The sequence below is a fragment of the Marmota flaviventris genome, chromosome 3 (genome assembly GCF_047511675.1).
Source record: "Marmota flaviventris isolate mMarFla1 chromosome 3, mMarFla1.hap1, whole genome shotgun sequence".
NCBI lineage: Eukaryota > Metazoa > Chordata > Mammalia > Rodentia > Sciuridae > Marmota > Marmota flaviventris.
The window spans coordinates 7,171,861-7,188,160 of NC_092500.1; the positions used below are offsets into that span (position 1 = coordinate 7,171,861).

At 57.1% G+C, this 16,300-nt stretch overlaps 2 protein-coding genes across 2 annotated transcripts in view; one reads left to right on the forward strand and one right to left on the reverse strand.

Moving 5' to 3' along the window:
- Positions 1–2,688: 2,688 nt before the first annotated feature.
- Positions 2,689–8,352, forward strand: Shisa8 (shisa family member 8). The gene is made up of 4 exons (XM_027948337.2): positions 2,689–3,640; positions 6,479–6,612; positions 7,305–7,451; positions 7,734–8,352. Exons 1-4 carry the CDS (start codon positions 3,111–3,113, stop codon positions 8,126–8,128), a joined length of 1,206 nt encoding a protein of 401 aa, XP_027804138.2. The 5' UTR covers positions 2,689–3,110; the 3' UTR covers positions 8,129–8,352.
- A 1,994-nt stretch (positions 8,353–10,346) lies between these two features.
- Srebf2 (sterol regulatory element binding transcription factor 2) overlaps positions 10,347–16,300 on the reverse strand; it is a 58,342-nt gene continuing 52,388 nt past the window's right edge. The window contains exons 17-19 of the mRNA XM_027950513.2: positions 14,971–15,156; positions 12,458–12,569; positions 10,347–12,018 (exon numbers count right to left, since the gene is read on the reverse strand). Of these exons, the coding sequence (XP_027806314.2) occupies positions 11,798–12,018; positions 12,458–12,569; positions 14,971–15,156 (519 nt within the window). The 3' untranslated portion in view covers positions 10,347–11,797. The remainder of the gene's footprint in view (positions 12,019–12,457; positions 12,570–14,970; positions 15,157–16,300) is intronic.

Below are 16,300 nucleotides of genomic sequence, written 5' to 3' on the forward strand. Positions count from 1 at the left end.
CTCTCAGGACTCCCAGTACCCCACAACCAGAGCCAGGCAGGGAGGGAAGAACACGTGTGCCCGGGCACATTCACATGAACACACAGGTGCACATGTGTGTTGATGGTGCAAGGAAGGCCTTCGGGTAGTCACACCAGCCCCCTCCCCACATACTTTCATCCATGAGCACACTCAGACACCCGCACAGTCAAGCTGCCAGCACTGGGAGCTGGGGGCGGGGCAGGTGCCCTTCAGGCGCAGAAACTCAGCTCCTCTGCCCGCCCCGCGGGGCTCACTGCAGATGCCAGGGGTTATTTTAAGCTTGGATCAATGGACGATTTTTGGTGACACAGGCTTGGGGGGGCTGGCAAAAGAGACAAGGGGCAGGTGCCCTTAAGTTGTGCCATGATCCCTGAGTCCAGGGCAAAGGGGTCACTCCTCAGTTGGGCTGCACCATCTCTAGATCCCCTTGCTTGGCCCATGGCCTGGTACCTGAGGGGGCAGCATCAGCTGCCTGCAGGTTCTGCCTTAAGGATAGTGACGGGGTGGGGGCCGGCCCAGGGATTTCCTGGGACTCCCAAGGCAGGGTAGGTTGTGGACGGGGAGAAGTGCCTGGGAATGTGATGGGAGGCTGAGACTCCGCTCCCAGCCCCCCAAGAACTCTGCCAGTCAACCAGGCAATGTCTTTGGGGTTTGACCTTCCTGCTCCCCCCTGACTCCCCAAGGCACTGAAGAGGGAGGGCACTAAGTGCCTGGCACAGACCTGGTTAGATGTGGGCACCTGTAGTTGATGACTGACCACAGAATCCAGAGAATCAGATTAGGATGGGGAGAAAGCTGTGTGTATGTGTGTTGGGGTGGGGTCAGACTTCAGTCCCTGGGTGGCTGGAGGGCAGGAATCCAGCTCCTTCATCAGACAAGTGGCTGTCACTATATACAGATATTTGCAGAACCTGATCAGAGTCAACATCGGGTGGATGCTAAGAAGATCCAGTGCTAGGACAATGGGGGCAAGAGGGATCCATGAGATGACAGGGAGAGCCTTGGGATATTTTCTCTAGACCCAATAGGGTCACCCTTCCTAGAAAGAGCCAAAGTTCCAAGGGGCAGAGACAAGCCTCTTCAAACCCAGTGCCCAGCAATGCGGGAGCAGGGGCAGCATTGTCCCCAGAGCCTCTGCAACCTGGAGGGCAGCTCAGTAGCATGTGGCAGGAGCGTTAATACAGAGCAATTAGTGCCACTGTTCCCATTTCTAGGAAAACCCTGTAAGAAAAGGATGCTCTAGAAAGCACAGCTACGAAGTTCTGAACAGAATAACAAAAAGTTGAAGGACAGTAAAGAGCAAACTAAAAAGCAGTTACAAAATAGGATGTAAAGTGTGACATATTTTAGCTGTTTTTCTGGTGATGGGATTAAAGCAGGTTTGCTTCATTTCTTGCTCCTCTGTTTTGTTTCTTCTAAAATTATAATAAGGAAAGTCTTAATGAGGGTGGGGTCTCTAGGGCTGAGTAGGATGTGTGTGTGGTGTGGAGGGAGGGGGCAGTTGTCTTCAGCCTGGGCAGAAGGAGACATTCTGAGCACAAGGCCACCCTCCTTCCTGCCTTAGCCCACTAATACCTGAAATTAGCCTGTCAGACCCTCATCTCAGGCAGCAGAAGGATGATCCTCCTTAAAATGTAAATCCTTCCTCCTCTTCCCCACCTTCTTCACTTTCATAAGCTGATCCTGGCCATGAAGGGAGATGGAAAGGAGAGCAGAATGGACCCTCAGATGCCCAAATTCTTCATCTTACTGAAACAAGAGGGTAGAGACATTTCTTCCCGCATTCAGTCATTCAGCAAATACTGACAGAGGCCTGAGCTGTGTGGGGCACACAGGGTGAGTTGCACACCCAGTCCTTGTCCTCTCTGTGTTTCAGAATGTCTTCCAGGAAGAATTGTTTTTGGTTTTGTTGTTTTGCTTTTGAGGCTGGGTCCCCTTCCTGATGCTTCCCCCTCCATCCTTCCCCTGGCCTGGGAAAGGACCTGAGAGTCCTACTGGAGTTGCCAGGTTCCACTGGCTCTGACTCCCAGTGGGCCCAGCCCTCCTCTCCCAAGGCAGAGGTTGGCCCAGTGTCTTCCCCATCCCACCTCGGAAGCGGGGAAGACCACAGGAGGACTCTAGGCAGGCCATCCCCAACACTGAGGAACCCAGCCAAGCATCCAGCAGGTTCTGGAACCGGGGCCACAGAGGAGACCCAGACATGCCCCTCCGCCGCAGTTCGCTGGGATATTCCTTCCCTTTGTATTGAGGGCGGGGGGATCAAGGCTTACAGAGGGGAAGGGACCTTCTTCCTGTCACAATTAGAACTGACAGAGGGGGACCGAAAGGAGGCGGTGTCGTGCACCGACCCTCCCGGGGCTCTTCAGGGCTGCTCTGATCTCTGCCTCAGTCCCCGCACCTGTAAAATCGAGTCGGCGGTCGCGGGCGCGATGTCCGAGGTAACAGTCCTGGGAGCCTTAAGCTGAGCCTCTTCGGGCACCCGAATATCCGAGGAATATTTTTGGGAGGTCTTGGGAAGGGGCCCGGTGGGAGCCCGGGTGCGCGGCCCCGCCGCGCCCTTCCCTCGGGTCGCAGCGGCCGCGCTCCGCCCCCGGCTCGCGCTGCCCCCGCCCTCCGCCCGCGCTCGCTCCCCCGCCCGCCCGAGCCCGCGCCGAGCGGGAGCCGGAGCCCGAGCCAGAGCGCGGGCAGCGCGGAGCGGGCGGCGGGCAGGCAGCAGTGTCCGGCGGTCCGCAGTCCCCGCTCGCTCCAGGACCCGCACAGCCACAGGGCAGGGGACAAGTCGCAGCCCGCGCGCAGGGGAGCGCCCGCCGCCCCGCCCGGGGGCCGGAATCCCAGGGCGCGCCCTGGCCGGCTCGGGTCCGAGGTGAGCCCGGAGAAGGACGCGCCCACTGGAGGTACATCCCGCGAGCTCCGGACTGAGCCCACCTGGCCCTGGGTCCTTAGAGGACGCCGACAGCCGGGGAGGCGTCCGCTCGGAGCCAGCGCGGGAACAGCGGCGCGGCGCTATCCCGAGGGTCGGAGGAGCCCGGCTGGAGGGAGCCGCGGCGCCCGGCCATGCGCTGGGCGCAGTAGCAGGAGACGCGGACCCAATGGAGCGGGCCGGGGCGCGGGGACTGCCTGGAGGCCGCCGTCCAGCCGGGCTGCGGCTCGCGCTCGCGCTCTGGCTGGCCCTACTACTAGCGCGGACGCCGTCGAGCCGCGCTGGGGCCCCCGAGGCGCAGGAGCCCGTGGCTCCGAGCGCAGCGGCCCCGACTGGCGGCGACCGCTGCCGCGGCTACTACGACGTGATGGGCCAGTGGGACCCGCCGTTCAACTGCAGCTCCGGCGCCTACAGCTTCTGCTGCGGCACGTGCGGCTACCGCTTCTGCTGCCACGACGGGCCGCGGCGTCTTGACCAGAGCCGCTGCTCCAACTACGACACACCAGCCTGGGTGCAGACTGGCCGGCCGCCTGCTCGCGCCCGCGATACCGCGGCGCCCCGGGACCCGGCCCGCGAGCGCAGCCACACGGCTGTCTACGCTGTGTGCGGTGTCGCCGCGCTGCTAGTGCTGGCCGGCATCGGGGCGCGCCTGGGCCTGGAGAGGGCGCACAGCCCGCGCGCACGGCGCACGGTGACCAGGTGAGCGCGCCGGCCACCCCTCCCCAGCCCATTCTGCCCGGAGGCCACTCCCTGGCGCCTCCATCCTTTTTGCCCCTCTGGTCCTCTCAACAGCGCCCTTCTTCTGGCTTATTCCCTTCTCTCTCTCCCCATGCCCCCACGTCACTGAGGAGATAACCTGATACTGCTCTGCCTCCCCTTGACCTTCCTGTCTGTGCCAGGCCCTGGGTTGCCCTTCCCGCAGTTCCAGCCTCTGGAGAGGGCATAAGACCCATACCCAGCGAGGTGGCAGGGAGCCAAACCTCACTTGCCGGGCAGGGGACAGGATTGTAGTTCTATTGAGAGTCTTGGCAGAGGGAAGAGAAGGGGAGCTTGGCTTCTTCCTTCCTGCTTCTCCCATTTTCCCTCTCTTTTTCCACTTCTCATCCATCTCTCCACCCCCCAGCTGGGACTCAGGCCTAACCTTCCTGGGGTTTAGAAGCCTCAGCTTGCCCCTTTCGCTAGCCCCTAGATGAACGTCAAGGTCTCCCTCAATATAAAAAGGAGACCGAAGGCCAGGCATGGTGGCTCAGTTCTGTAGTCCCAGCACCTCAGGAAGCTGAGGCAGGGGATTGCAAGTTGGCCTTCACAATTTAGCAAGACCCTGTCTCAAAATTTAAAAAATAAAATAAAAAGGACTGGGGGTGTAACTCAGAGGGGATGTAGCTCAGAGGTAGAGCCCTGCTTGGCTAACTCCTTGGTACAGTTCAGAAAAACAAGAGACAGAAGAAGGGAACAGACTTGTGTTTGGAGGACAGGCCAGATGGTGAGTTCTGAGCTTAGTTGGGGTGGGGCCTACTGCACCCAGGTTCTCTTCCTCACTGGATGGTATCAATGGGAATCTCAGTGTCCTGACCCTGGAATTTCCCACTCCACCCCTCACTTTTTTTTTTTTTTTTTTTTGGTCGGGTACCAGGAATTGAACTCAGGGGCACTTGACCACTGAGCCACATCCCCAGCCCTATTTTGTATCTTATTTAGAGACAGCATCTCACTAAGTTGCTTAGTGCCTCGCCATTGCTGAGGCTGGGTTTGAACTTGCAACCCTCCTGTCTCAGCCTCCTGAGCTGCTAGAATTATAGGCATGTGCCATCGCGCCTGGCTTCCACCCCTCACTTATACTCACCTGAACCTAGCAGCCTCCACTGCCTGCCTGTGCCCTCATCCATCCAAGTCCCAGTTAGGCATGTGGACTGCTCACATCATACAACAGGCTAGAATTCAGAAGTGACAATAGAGAGAATACCCCATGATCTGATGGGACTGATGTGGATGCCTCACCTCCTGGGCCTCAGGCAGGGTATGAGGCCTTTCTTGCTGCTGCCCAGGCCACTTAATCCACGCACTCCTAGACAGCTATAGGGCACAACTGGGACTGGGGCCTTGGCCTTCCTCCTCAACTATTGTGCTGCCTTGGGGATGTGGTCTTTGGCTGGATCCTGTATGTTGCAGGGTCTGGAGCTTGGCCTCCTGAGTTTGGTGTCCCTCATGCTGGGCAAAGGTAGCAGCAGAGAGGACAGGGCATGTCCTTGAGGAGGGACAGTGGAAGCTGAGGGCCATGATGGCGTAGGAGGGTGCTGGGGCAGCCTCACTGACATGTTCACCTGGAATTTTTTCATCTGCAGGTTTGGTTAGCCTCAGCCAAGCCCCTTCCCTTCTGTGGGTGCCCTGACTCTCTTTTTTTTTTCCCTTGGGGAGTCCTTGAATAGGACTTGGGCTCATGAGTGCTTGTGTTCTGAACCTGTGTCAAAGCCTCACCCTTAATTCTGCCTTGGTGGGGCTGATGGCTGGGAAAGGCTTCTCATAGAGCTTGGAGGGGTACTGGAACCATCCCTTGGAGAAAGTTTATGCAAAGGCCAGGAGGCAGGATGAGTGCTTGGTTGCAGGGAGAGCTGGATTAGAGGTTCTTGCACAGAGATGACCCCACAGAAGTGAGGCACTGAGGAGAGGGCAGGGCAGGAAGTTTGGTCCAGGCTGGTACTAGACACTTTCAGGCCCTGCCACACTGCAGTCAACCCTTGGTCACCCCAGGTGTCCTCATGTGCCTCTTCATGAATCAACTATAGCCCCAGTCCCAGAAGGAGGGTGGGGCGGAGTGGGAGAAAATCATGGGTTCGGGTGCTTGCAGGCAGCTGGGCTGAAGCTGGCTGTGGGGAAGGCTGTCAGACACTGTCACAGCTGGGTGGGGGCTGGGTGTCTTGGGTACCCAGGGAGATGCCTGCCCAAGGTCACAGAGCCTTTGGGTGCCAGGCTGCCAATGGAGGCTCTCCTGACTCCCCCTACCACCGTCATGATCTTTCCTCCCCTGTGCTGACCACTGAGCCTCATGTCCTGGCAGAAGCCCCTGCTGCAGGAGGGGAGGTGGGCAGGTAAAGAAGGTCTCTTGGAGCAGGAGGGACTCATGGGGCTTGAAGAATGAATAGGTGTTTAACAGGAGGAGATGGAGAAAAGGATATTGCAGGCAGAAGGAACTTGTGTTGGGACAGTGGGCTCAACTGGGGAGGGTCTTAGAAAGCAGGCTCCAGGGAGGGGAAAGAAGGGAGCCTCTGAAAACAAGATGGCCCTGGTTACAGTGACCCCGTCAGAGTTTTTTGACCCCTGGGGGGTGGTCATCTTGGGGGCATAAGTGAGGCAAACAGGTAGTGCCTGGTTGGCATTTGAGGTCAGTCATAGGAGAAAGGGAGGGAGGCCCAGGGAAGTTGAACAAACTGCCCAAGGCCACACAGTGAGACTGTGGTTGCCAGGGCTGGCTTTTCATAGGTCAGAATCTGGCTGACTGGGGGATTGAGAGGGCCACCCCTCACTACCTTGTCCCTACAGGACACTGACAGAACTTCTGAAGCAACCCGGCCCCCAGGAACCACTGCCTCCACCTTTGGGCCCACCCCTGGGTAGCTGTGTCCAGGTGCAGATGGGAGATGGCCTTCCCCGAGGGTCCCCCCACAACAGCACAGGTGAGTAGGCTGTGGGCCAGTACTGGCTAATTTCCAGGGGGCATCGGTGCGGTGGGTGTGGTCGGGAAGGGATATACAGAGGGGCAGGAGCTGGGCGCTTGACTGGGGAAGGGAGGCTCCTAGTTGCTGCTTCCCCTTGGAAAGAGCTGCCTGCCTCTGCAGGTGTGTGAGTGCTGCTGGACAGGCCAGTCACCTGCCCTTGGTGGAGAGGGACCCTCCTACAACTTAAGTCTCAGAGACTCTGATTCTGTGATGAAGGCTCCAGATTGAGGATTTGCTGGCTGGGGCTGTGGTTCTCAGGCTCTGGCTCTGTGCCCTGGGGTCTGGAGCCTCTCTCAGCCTCTCACTAGGGAGGCAGCACTTGGCAGGCCCCGCTACCCCAAGTAGGTTCCATCTCCGCGGGGAGCTGGTCCTGGGACTCAGCACCTGGCTCTAGCCTAACGTGCTGGCGAGTCGTCCATTAGGGTAGCACCCTTCGGGGCTGGCTGCCATTGATGGCTTTCTGAGTCAGGCCCCGTTCCAGGAGCTGGACATTCTGCTGGGAAGGGAAGACAGGCTCCGATTGCCCGGAGAGCGATTCCCAGGGTTCTACTGAGCTGCATTTGGGGAGGGGGCCCGAGAAGCGGCGGTGGCGCAGGTGGAGCGCGCGGGTTGGCGCAGAGCCTCGCCTTACTTCCCCGGCCCTTTCCCAGACAAGAAACGCCTCAACAACGCCGCCCTGGGGTCCGCCACGCCCGCGCCCCCGCGCCGACCCCGGTTGCAAGGAGGCGGCAACTTGACGCTGCAGCCCGACTACGCCAAGTACGCCACGCTCAAGGCGGCCGCGCTCAAGGCGGCAGGTGAGTGGCCCGATGCTTGCGGCGGCCGCCAGAGCCCCGGGTTCCCCGAGTTTCTTTACCGCAAGACTCGGCTCCCCGCGCAGAGTTGCGGGGTTCCCAGCCAGTCTGGCTCGGCCAATCCGCGCTCGGGACGCCCCCACGCAGCCAATCGGCTGCCCCCTCGGCCTATCACTGACCCCGCCCCTGGCCAGCCACGGGGCTGGGACCCCTTACGCCGGCCGGATTCCCGGGCTCCCGGAGCCCGCGCCGCGCAGCCTGACGGGTCCCGCACTGTCCCCGCAGAGGCCGCCCCCCAGGACTTCTACCAGCGTTTTCCCACCGCCGAGTCCGCCCCGCGGACCCTCCCGGCGCGGGCCCCGAGGCCTCCCGAGGACTTGCCCGCGCTGCTCGAGGCCTGCCCCTGGGCCCCCCCGGGCTACGCGGCCCCTACCGGCCCCGCTCCGCCGGGGCCCTACGCAGCCTGGACCGCCGGGCGCCCGGCCAGGCCCGCCCCCCGCGGCCACCTAGCGGCCCATGCCTCTCCTGCACCCCGGAGGCCCAGCCACGCGCCGCGGCGCCAGTTCAGCGTGGAGAAGCTGCCCGAGGCCTTCAGCGTGCAGCACCCAGGCCTTTACTGTAGTGCGGGCCGCGGACCCCGGCACCTGAGCACCAACAGCAAAACCGAGGTCACCGTGTGAAGCTGGGCCACCCAACGGAGGCAGAGCCGGAAGCCCTCGACTGCTTGGTCCAGGGCCCCAGGGCACGGAGGAGCCCAACGCGGGCATCCACCGAGACTAGGCTGGGGGCCTTGGAGCCTGCGGGGCTGAAAAAAGACCTACTGGTATGACCGGTGGTTCCATCCTTGGGTCCACAGGCCCCGGATTCCTCGTGTAAATAAATCCTTTAATGTGGTTCCTGCTGATGGCAGCATCAGTCATTGAATAGACAGCAGTGTTGGCAAAGGGCAGAGCAGAGGATCACTGGTAGACTGGTGGGCAGCTGTGCTGGGAGCCAGGGAGAAGTGGCTGGAGAGGGTGGCCAGGGCTGAATGCCAGGCTTAAGACCCACACCAGTCAGAGTCATGGGAGGGAGGCAGTTACACCTCAGTCATCTTAAGTTCCGGGCACAGGGAGAGAGCTGTTGGGCTCTCTGGGGAATCTGTGCCTTTTACTGGAGGTGAGCCCCCCAGCTGGTCACCTGCTCTAACAGCTTGACTTGGCAAAACTTGGCTGATCCTCACTGACATTGTCTGGCTCTGGGCCAGCCCCTGGCCTGAGAGCTGCTTGACAAGATTGGCCTAGGGCCACTCCGGTAATGGTGGCGGGCCATGCCTACATCTGGTATTCAGGATAGAGGTGCCTTCTCCCAGGAGCTGCTCTGGGATAGATGCTGGAGCAGGAGACTGGCAATGCCCCCCCCCCCCCTCAAAGGGCACATGCTTGGCACTGCCAGCTCTCCTCCTTCCTGCCAGGAGGGCTCCTCGTACCTGGCTATGGCCCAGGCGTTGCTAGCAGCCTGTGTGTATCTTTCCCAAGTTCCTTGGTGCCAGGTACTGTTTTAGGGGTAGTACTGCACTACAGCCAGTTGAGGTGTGTGATCCCTACAGACACCCAGTTGAGTATTTCCCTCCTGTATTCCCCGGGGGTATACTGTTTGAGCCCCATAGGGGTGTATTTTTACAGACAAGGAAATTGAGGTCTTGGGACCTAAATAAGGTTTGCCACGGTGGTCTGCTGGTGGGAAGGCAAGTGCAGGCAGTGTGGGGAACATGTGTATTAGAGGTGAGGGGCGCCTGCCCCAGGGCCTAGAAGTTCCAGGACAGAGTCCAGAGCCCATGGTCCTGCCAGCAGTAAGGATCTCCAGGCCTGTGGGGGGCGGGGGGGGGGGCAGGTGCTGAGTCATGGAACCTGCTGAGACTCACAAAAGGCTCAGGTTCCTGAGCACACAGGCCACCCACCATGGTGACACAGGCCCTGGCTGGGCTGTGCTGGGAGGCAGGCACAATCCTTCCCCCTCATTCTCAGTCTCAAGGAGCCTCTATCTCCATCCTGCTAGAGTCAGGCTACAGCTGTTGGCAGTGACCACTACTGGATATGCTGACCCTGTAACTCTGGACAGGACCTGCTGCAGCTGGACCCTCCTGGCTGCTGTACTCCTTTAGACAGTGTGGCTTGCTGCGACTGCCCTTCAGGAAGGGTGTGGCTCATAGCTGTTTCTTAGGTCAGGGGAACAGGGCCCAGCTGTGGACTGCAGTTCAGCTCCAGGCTCATTTCCACGACTTCCCTGACTCCACCTTCAAGATCCAATCCATCTATCCCAATGCTTCTCGTGGCCTTGGCCCTGGCCTCTCACTGGTCTGGCACAAGGTATGATGTGTTATGTCATTCAAACCTGGCCCACAAGCTTATGGGACTACTGAAGGCAGGGATGGGCAACCCTTTTCTCTACCCATGGAAGTGGAGGTTGAGAGGCCAGTTCCCTCCTTAGGTGGACCCACTACTGGACCCAGCTGAGAAGTGCAGGAGCTGGACTCAGGTCTGACTTGCAGGCCAGTGAGCCATTTCAGAGGGCCACTGCCTTCAGGGAAGGGCAAACAAAGGAGGGGCCTATTCATTGGGAACCCCCCGCCTCCAGGTCCCAAAGAACTGTTGTCAGCCAACCCAGCTGTACATCCAGGGTACCTGGATACAGTGACCCCAGCAATACTTCCCAGAACCCTTTTATCCCAGGCCTTGGACCATTCTTAGAGCATATACCAGGCTCTGGAAGAAAGGGGACAGGCATGCTGGCAGGCAAGGAAGGCTGTCGACTGGAGATACCAAGCTGGCCTTCTTCCCTGGCCCACTGTCAGCCGAGCTATGCAGCCACTTGGCAGTCATTAAGCAGTCACACTACAGACCCTCACACACCTTGTGCTAGGTGGTACCAATCTGTGTTTATTGAATAACCTAGGTCCAGGACATGGTGAATGATTTGACATCAAGGAAGCCATAGGTGTATCCCCCTTTTCAGTGAAAAACAAACCCCTCCCACCCCTAACAATGAGAAAAGGCACAGTATATACACATGACACAAAGGCCCAGCTGCCCAAGTGGGCAGGGTCCATAAATTATAGTGACAGTGGGGGAAGGGCAGGAGATAGAAAGGGGGCTGGGGTCCAAGCATATGAGGGGCCCTGCTGTGTGCACTCCCTAGCTGTGTTGGGCTCCTGCCTATCCTGCCCCAACCAGCTTGAAGGGATGAGAAGCAAGGGAGGGGTCCGCTCAGTCTCTCAGGAGGCCCTGGGGAAATAGTGTCTCCAGGGACACCCTAAGCCAGGGGATCTAGAAAAGGACTTTTCCTCCTAGGAGCCCCATCAAGGCAAGGGACCTTGTTCCTAATAGCCACCCCCAAAGGAGGAGCTTGCCACTGGGGCTTGGGGCTGGTCCCTGCCACCCTGGCTTATTTTCAAGACAAGAATTAGGGATAAAAATATACTATGGAGGTAGGAGTTAGGGTGGGGGTAGGAAGGAACTGAGGAATCATGTTGAAGACCCCTGGTCCCCAGGCCTAATAGGCGGCTTTGTCCCTTCCAGTCCTCTGGGCCCACCCTGAACTTGGGCTGGCATCCCAGGGGGTAAGGGAGTGGGAAGGAACAGGACAATTAAATAAGATACCATTTATTTTTTAAAAAATTAAAAAATAATGCCAACATTATTTCATCCATACCCAGGCCAACCCCTGCCTCCCACCCACCTCCCCAGGGCTGGGTTCCCCTCCTTCCCTGGCTGTCCCGCATAATGACGAGAAAACAATGAACTGGCTTAGTCAGGCACAGGGGAGGGAATGCAAACCCAGGGAAAGAAATAAAAGATGCCACAGCAACTTTGCCCTGCATCACCGCAGCCCCAAGCACAAAGATATAAAAACATTCGTATAAAAAGGGGGAGGGGCATGCTGGGCACTATGCTGAGGGCAAAGTGCTCTCTGGTGCCCAGAGACCTCGTCCCCTAGAGAGAAAGCCTGATAAAAAACAAGGAAGCAGAAAGGGGAGATGTTCGGAGAGTCTTGGGACTGGAGGCGTGGGTTTGGCAGTGTCCCCTGCTGCTTTCAACTGAGGGGACACCCCCATTTCTGCCTCACAGCCTCTCCTCTCAGCCTGCTAGGGCCTGGACCACAGGTGTCTATTGACAGCAGCCCAGGGGCTCTCTGGCCTGAGGTGGTCCAAAAGCCTCAGCAGGTAGACAGCTCAGAGGACAAGGCTCACCTCCAGCTCAGAGGGAGGAGGGCAAAGGACAGAGGGAGGAGGAAGACAGGGCCTGAGAGAGAGGGATGAGCCTGGGAGAAAGAGACTGAGAGAAGTGGAGGGAGGTGGGCTGAGCCTGTGGTCAGGAGGCAGCAATGGCAGTGCCGCCTCCCAGCTTGACAATCATCTGCTGGCAGTCACTGCAGGAGCGCCGGTCGCCCACCTTCTCCAGCGTGCGGGCAGCCTCAGCCAGCAGCACAGCCCGCTGGCCCGGGGAGGAGAGGAAGGAGAGGGGAAGGTGGCGGCAAGCCAGAAGGATGGCGGTAGCCCGCTCTCGCTGGCCAGGCCAGGTGTCCACCTCTCCTGTGGGAACGAGGAGAACATGTAGGTGCTGTTCAGTGGGACTTCCGCACTCACTGATTGAACCCCCATGCTCATGTGAGGTGAGCATGCTCCCTAGCTCACACATGGGGAGTTAACCTGCCTGGTGCTGTGGAGCTAAGGCCTGCGGGGACAGAACCTGTGGTCTCCCACCTCTGCTCCTGTGCTGGAACTCCATGCCCAGCCTCCCTCAAGGGCGGACCCACTCAACTACTGCCCATGCCCCCAGTATACCCAGTCCAGTCTGGGGATCCTTTCATTCTCACACCACCGATGGGGCTCAGAGGTGTCAGAGTGCACCCTGCCAGGTGCTGGAACTGGGCTGCCCAACATCCAGGGCAGGGCAGCGCAGCTCAGGGCAGGGCCAGGGATGGGCCGCCCCCCCTCCCCCCCCCCCCCCCCCCCCCCCCGCAGGACTCACCGTGCTTGGTGTTCTGAGTGGTGCGCCGCCGCAGGCTGTGCTCCAGCAGCTGGTGGGTGCGGGTAGGGCTGGCTCCTGCCATTAAGCGCACAGTGGCTTCATGCAAGAACACCTGAAGAGTAAGGAGGGACACACAGTCAAGCCCTGGGTTCTTGCTTCTCCAGGCCCTAGTGGACACCTCTCCCTGAGCCATTTCATCTGGCACCTGATGATCCTTCCCTCTCCTCTCCATGCCACCCTATCTTGCTCACCCCTGAAAGCAACCTCTCTTGTCCCCAAGCTAAATCAGAAACTTGGATGAACAGCAGGAAAGAGGAACAGAGCAAAAGCAAAAGTAGGAATAAAGAGATAAGCAAGAGGAACAGGGCCCGGACACTCCCTCTGGGGCTCTAAGAACAAGCAGCCTGGGTGAAGCCTCAAAGTCCCCAGATGCTGCCTCCAGCCTGACAGACAAAAGGACAAGGCAGGTGGGGATGGAAGGGGTGAAGGGGATAGCTGAGCTGGTAACAAGTTTGTGTCCTGTTTCCTTCTATTTCTTCAGAAAGGAAGAGACCAGAGATTTCCAGGTATAAGTTTGCATCACTTAGATAAATAGGAACACTACACAAGGAGGGCAAGTCTAGGTCTCTGATTTCTTTCTTTCTTTTTGAACACAGAGTATCTTTATTATTTATTTAATGTGTGCTGAGGATCGAACCCGTGCCTCACACATGAAATAGCAAGTGCTTTACCACGGAGCCACACAAACTTGATACCAGCTCAAACTTGAACCCAGCCCTTGGTCTCTAATTTCTTAAAATCCCAGCTTTTCTTTTATGCCTCATATCTCATCTCTGGAGCTGCTAGGTGGCAATGGGGAGCCACTGAAGTCTCCTCAGCATGAAGAGGTGAATAGACAGAATATTCAAGACGAGGCCTTTGATGCCAGCCATGCTGTGAGCAGACCAGAGGGTTGGCCAGAATGAGTCCCACAAGGCACTTTGGGTGTCATCCAAATCCCGGGGCCACTTCTCTTTTCCACAGTAAGAACTGGTTCTCTGGTGTTTATATTTTGTCTGCTGTGTCTGTCTTGGTTTGCTACACACAGTGGCCAATGTGACCCTGTAAGGGTGTCCCAGCACCTTAGGGTAAGGAGTACCCTTCATGGCTGCAGCCTCATCTGGAGACCTTCTCCTTGTCTGCGCTCTTCTAACAAAGTACATTCCCCTGTCCCTGACACTTCAGGGTCTCTCTTTAAAAAAAAAAAAAGAAAAGAAAAAAGGGGTTTTTTTGGTGCTACTGGTGATTGAACCAGGAGTGTTCTATCTCACTGAGCTATATCTCCAACCTTTTTATTTTTTATTTTGAGACAGAGACTCACTAAATTGCTAAGGCTGGCCTCAAATTTGCAATCCTCCTGCCTCAGCCTCTTGTATTGCTGGGATTACAGGTGTGAGTCACCATACCTAACTTGTCACTCAGATTTTTAGAAAATAATTCAGTTGAGAGGCTGTCCTTGCCCATTTGTATATGAACATGCATATGTGTGAGACAGAAAGTGTGAGTAAGTGGGGGACTCACTGTGAGAGACAAAAAGAAAATTTCTCTTGCCTTACAACTTCTTTTCAGGTGGTCTATGCCAATTTCATTTCTTATCAAAATAAACAATTCCTTGTTTTTTCCCCCCTGCCATTTCCCTCCCTGCCAAAAAAAGTATTCAGGTAAAAATATGTTGATTCCAACATAAAGAATGTTTGAGGTGAGGAATATGCCAATTACCTTGGTCTGATTATTACATATTAAACAGATGTACTGAAATATCATTCTATGCCCAGTAAATATCTACAGTTACTATGTGTTAATTAAAATATATTTTTAAAATGTTTAATATAAGCCAGGTGTGGTGGCATGTGACTGTAGTACTAGCTACTTAGAAGGCTGAGGCAGGCAGTTGCTTGAACCCAGGAGATTGAAGTCAGCCTGGGCAACATAGTGAGACCCCATCTCTGAAAACCAAGAACAAAAAAATGTCTAATACTTTACTCTAATTAGCAATAAAAATCAACAAGGAAATGACTCGAGTCCAGCAAGCTCAGTTATACAACTGTCCTCAGAGACTCCTCTCAGAGCGGGTAGTCAGTGCCAAGCGGGGATCACATGGAGAAAGTTAGGCAGCAGAAATGAAGCCCCCAGTGGCTCGGAAAAAAAGGATTAAAGTGAACTTCTTTTTAAATGTGGTTCTAGGGAGATTCTATCACTCTGACAACCAGTTATGAAAGTCGAGGCAGACCCCATGTGGCCAGGACCAGGAGCCCCCCACCTGCTTCCCTGCTCTCTTAAGTCCTCCCACCTGGTGTCTAACTGGTGAGGTATGGCTCCATGGGCTGCCCCTGTCCAGGGATAAGAGTGTGGTTGCTCCATGCTGCGTTTCAGGGCTGGGCACAGTAGGTACTCAACAGTGAGTGCTGAACAAAGGAACACAGGGCACCCAGCCCACCCCAGTCTGCCCACCACCCCCAGCTTCTGTGCCTTACCTTGCGGTACGCTGGGCGGAAGCTGTGCGCCAACCTGCGCAGGCTTCCTAGGTCCCTCTGGAAGCCAGCCAGCTCAGCACCTGAAGCATGGTAGGTCTCACCCAGGGCCTGGCTGACGCCTGCTTGCTTTTGCCAGAGTGCTGTCCGCAGTGACAGTAATAGGTCGCAGGTCAGCAGCTGGACCACCTGTGGAATGAGCATAGAGAGAGGAGATGGGTAACTGGCTTATGCCTAACACAAGGATCCTGGTACCAATTGGGCCTGCCCTTAGTCTGGCACTCAGCACAATGCAGGGGATCACATGGAGAAAATTAGTTAGGCAGCAGAAATGAAGCCCCCAATGGCTCAGAAAAAAGGATTAAAGTGAACTTCTTTTAAAATGTGGTTCTAAGGAGATTCTGTCACTCTGACAACCAGTTATGAAAGCCAGAACAGCCCCCATGTGGGAGAGAAGAGCTGGTGGCAGCCTTAGTCCTGAGGTAGATCTTTCTCTCTATTCTTCAAGTGGGAAAGCTGAGTCTTTGAAAGGGGAAGTGGCTGGTGCAAGGGACAACACAGCACAGGCAGGTGATAGGGGCAGGAATAAAACCCTGTGGGTCTGAGGGCACAGGTCCTCCACCTCAAGGAAGCCCCCATGGCTGGCCTGGAGGCTGAGAGGCCAGGGTGCCAAGGTCTTCCATCTCCAGAGGAATCCAGAGTCCATCTGAAATGGCAGCAGAGTCCCAGAGTGGACTCTGCTTGGCTGAGACTGGTTCTCTCAGGAAGACATATACTAAGGGAGACCAACAGAGAGCCCAGCAGTGCCTCCTGATTCCGCCTTTGGTCTTGGGTCCTTTGTGCACAATGCCTGTCTCTGTCGGGCTCACACTGTCCTGGCTTCACCCCAATGCCCAGGCCCACTGGAAACCTTTAACTTGAGGTGCTAGCCAAGCCACCTGGAACCAACCCCCAGTTGGCAGCTGCTGACCCTCCAGGATGCTCCTCATTGTGCCACACGTTTCCCAGGGGAGCAGATGATGTCAGCTGCTGCCACACTCCTACCCTCCTCTGTGTCCCAGGATGGCTGTGCCTTCCACAAGTCTTCTAACAAGGATCCCTTCCCCAAGTAACAGGGCCTTGTCAGGGCACGTGGGAGTCTCTCGCGGGCCGAGCAGGCCTCTGGGATGCACTGTGGAAACATTGCACGAGTACCGCCAGAACATGCAATGCAACTACAATGCACCACAGCTGCCCGCCAGGAGGTGTGCGGCCACCGCAGAGGCGCAGGGTGGTCAGCTGGCTCAGGGTGCTGGCCTGAGGGTAGGGGCCCGCTCAAAGGCTGTCAGCAGAG